The sequence below is a fragment of the Stegastes partitus genome, unplaced genomic scaffold, assembly GCF_000690725.1.
Source record: "Stegastes partitus isolate 25-593 unplaced genomic scaffold, Stegastes_partitus-1.0.2 Scaffold2500, whole genome shotgun sequence".
NCBI classification, from domain to species: Eukaryota; Metazoa; Chordata; class Actinopteri; family Pomacentridae; genus Stegastes; species Stegastes partitus.
In genome coordinates this window covers 24,929-28,116 of record NW_007580231.1, presented here as the reverse complement: position 1 = coordinate 28,116, position 3,188 = coordinate 24,929, and the positions used below count along the sequence as shown (strand labels likewise).

Genomic DNA, 3,188 nt, shown 5'->3' with positions numbered 1-3,188 from the left:
GAACAATAACTGGTCCAAGACTCAGCTTGTTGCTGTTCTGTTAATATAATAATACAGATTCATTCAAACTCTTGATCAGTACCTAATATGTGTTCTTATATCATGAAAACCACCAACGTATTCAGCTGCTTTGTGAACACATACAATACATTTTGGAATCATTCTCTTTGTGCGTCCTGGTTCCACAAGTGTTCAAGGTTTCCTGATTGTTTGAGTAACTGAGCGTCTCAGCTGTTGTGCCATCGAGACTCTCGCTGCAACTCACCAATAACGTTCAAGAAGGTGAACGTCACCAGCAGGTTGGCGGCCCAGTTGAAGCAGTTGGTGAAGGCAAACGCCCTCCCTCTGACGGCAGCCGGAAAGATCTCGCTCAGGAGAAGCCACGTCACTGGTCCACAAAGAAAACAGGTAAATAGAGTTCTAACAATGTGAAGCTGAATAATGTTGTTGTCAAATAATTTGCATGCTTGCAGCACAAAAATACACATTAAGACTCTAAATGAATAAAATCAGTCAGAATAAAACGGTTCAGACATGACATCTCTAAAATAGACAATTTTGTGTTAATATACTAACTTGGTCCAAATCCAGCTGAGTACGCGCTGACAACCGCCATCATGCACATGAGAATGATCCAGTTCACAACAGAGCCGCGGACGCTCGGAGAAGGTTCTGGAGAAATCTGTCTGGCTTCATCAAACGCTTCATCTTCTGTGTTGTTGTTAAAAAGTGTGTGACTCGCATTGAGCAGTGGTTCCAAAACTACTGGACTAAGAGCAGGTGAATGAGGTAGATGTGTTCTGTTGACAGAGACGTCCTGAGAACCACAAGGCCTCGGAGCTTTCATCAGCGAGCGCCCGCTGAGCAGCCCGATGGCGATCAGACACGCAGCCATGACCGAGCAGCTGCAGATGAGCAGAGGCCTCCTTCCCACCCGGTCCAAAAACACCATCGACGTCAGAGTGGCGATCACTTTGACCAGCCCCAAACCCACCGACGCCAGCACCGCCGAGGCGTCGCTCTCGAACCCCACCGAGTGGAAGATGGTGGAGGCGTAGAAGAGAACGTTGGGTTGGCCCGTGAACTGCTGAAACAGAACCAATCCCAGTCCGATGACGGTCCGAGTCCTCATGTTGTCGTGTCGCTGGAACAGATACAAGCTGTTGTACTGAACCTTCTTGCTCTCTGTGTTGGAGGTGACCTTTGAGTCATCTGCTTCCTGGGTTTCATTCGTCCTCATGAGGTCTCTTTCAGTTTGAGAAGAGTCACTTTGGCTGAAACTTTCTTTAGCGCCGGAGGGAAGAAACCAGATGGAGACCAGCTGCACCAAAGTGGGTACCACAGCCAAGCCAAACATCCACTTCCAGCCTGTTTTGGACCCAGAGAGGACGTAGTTCATGGCATAAGCTGCCAGGATGCCCACAGTGATTCCTGCTTCGTACAGTGTTACCAGGAAGCCCCTGCGGTCAGGAGTCACCATCTCAGACACAAAGATGCAGCAGGACATGGAGGATATGCACATCGCAAAGCCCACCGTGATCCTGCCCAGCACCAGCGCCGGGTACGAGCTGATGAGCAGGACCAGGCTGCCGGCGAGGACCAGGACGTTGCTGAGGAGGATGGAGTTCCTGCGGCCGTGACGGTCGATCAAGCAGCCGCCAATGATGGAGGCCAGCAAGGCTCCCGTCAACAAGGAGCTGACCAGAGCCTCCTGCTGGACACATGAGAGGCTGAACTCGGTCTTGATCTGCAGCAAAGCGCCAGAGATGATGCCCAGCTCGTAACCGAAGACCAGGCCGCCCAGAGTGGACACCACGCTGGCCAGCAGGAGGATGGAGCAATCTGGAGGGAAGCAAACATTCAGATGGTTTGTTCTTTGAGGCGCAAGAAACATTCATCTGACAAAATAATCTCTATTGTGGATTTATGAAGTTTTATGTTCATGTTTGAACCTTATGGGGTTTTCATCAAAATCCCAAAAGTTCTTCCTGGAACTTCAAGCTCCATTAACCTCTACAGAGAGCAGCATTCTTACAATGTGCCTTCATGAGCATTTCAAAATGTTTTACACCAGTTTACTGTATCTGCCACATTACAGCTGATACATGCGAAACTTCTGTCGTTCCGGTGGCTCTGCAGCTGCTCCTCACATCGACCTGAGGCTCTTTGATGTGCACGATCCACAGACTGAAATGCAAATGAGGCAGGCGAGAAATAAAGATGAAACCTGCTTGATTTCAGGGTTTTTAGTCTTCCATTAATATGTGGAAAAATGACCGTAGTAGCACAGTCCGTTTGTAAAGTTTCTTTGCATTTCTGATTGTTTAAACAGGTTTGTGTTTGACCTCTCACTGTCTGCATGTATTTTCAGCAGCTGCAAAACTAAAGCAGCCCTTCAGCTGACTTAATGTCACCTTCCTCCCTTTACTTTACCTCAGACTAAGTAAATACAAACAAACACTTTGCTGACATTTATTTTTTAAATAAAACTGCTAAAATGTGACCTTACCCATTGCCTCTGCTCTGTCATGTGCATATTCGAGTCAGGGTGTGCAGGTCTGGATTCGTCTCCGAGATCACATCCTCTGTTAAAAACACAAGAAAATGATTAAAGAGATAACAGGTAGGATCTCCTGGTCCTGCGCCCGCGGGGAGTCCTGATCACAGAAAAGACGAGGGAGCCCACAAGAGCCTGCTGCAGCTGTGGCGTCGTCATGACAACCCTCTTGTTGATGGTCGTGATTTCATTAGAGAGTCCATTTGAGATGGACTCCACAAAATGCACGGCTGCGAGGAACCCGGTTAGCTGGTTCAGTGACAGAGCAGGTAGGAATTTGGTGTGTGTCTATGAAATAACAACAGGACGGATAAGTTTTATCACTGCGATTAAGAAGCTCTCAGGTTTCAGTTGCTGATCATGAATGTGTGATGCAGCAAAAAGCTCATCAGCAGCTGAGATTGTTTTTAAATCTTCACTGCGTCATTTGTTGAAGGAACATGTGCTCCTCATGTTCATCAACAGGTCAAATCCTGCGACTATCACTCCTCAGTTACAGGGTTAAAAAACAAACAAAATAACAATAAATGTTTTTTACAAAGACAGAGATTCGACTGTAGATTTTCAATGTAAATGTTATTAAAATTTAAATGTTAATATTACAACAAATGAAAATGACCAACTAACTCCT

General features: G+C 46.7%; 1 protein-coding gene across 2 annotated transcripts in view; it reads right to left on the bottom strand.

The window, feature by feature from the left end:
• The window catches only part of slc2a10 (solute carrier family 2 member 10), a 13,987-nt gene that overhangs the window by 2,312 nt on the left and 8,487 nt on the right, over positions 1-3,188 (bottom strand). Inside the window, exons 2-4 of one of the 2 annotated variants that reach the window (XM_008305412.1) lie at positions 2,510-2,585; positions 577-1,842; positions 266-388 (exon numbers count right to left, since the gene is read on the bottom strand). In XM_008305412.1, coding sequence (XP_008303634.1) covers positions 266-388; positions 577-1,842; positions 2,510-2,513 — 1,393 coding nt within the window. In that variant the 5' untranslated portion in view covers positions 2,514-2,585. Of the gene's footprint in view, positions 1-265; positions 389-576; positions 2,413-2,509; positions 2,586-3,188 lie in introns of those variants that run through there. The other variant, XM_008305411.1, reaches the window with a different exon arrangement.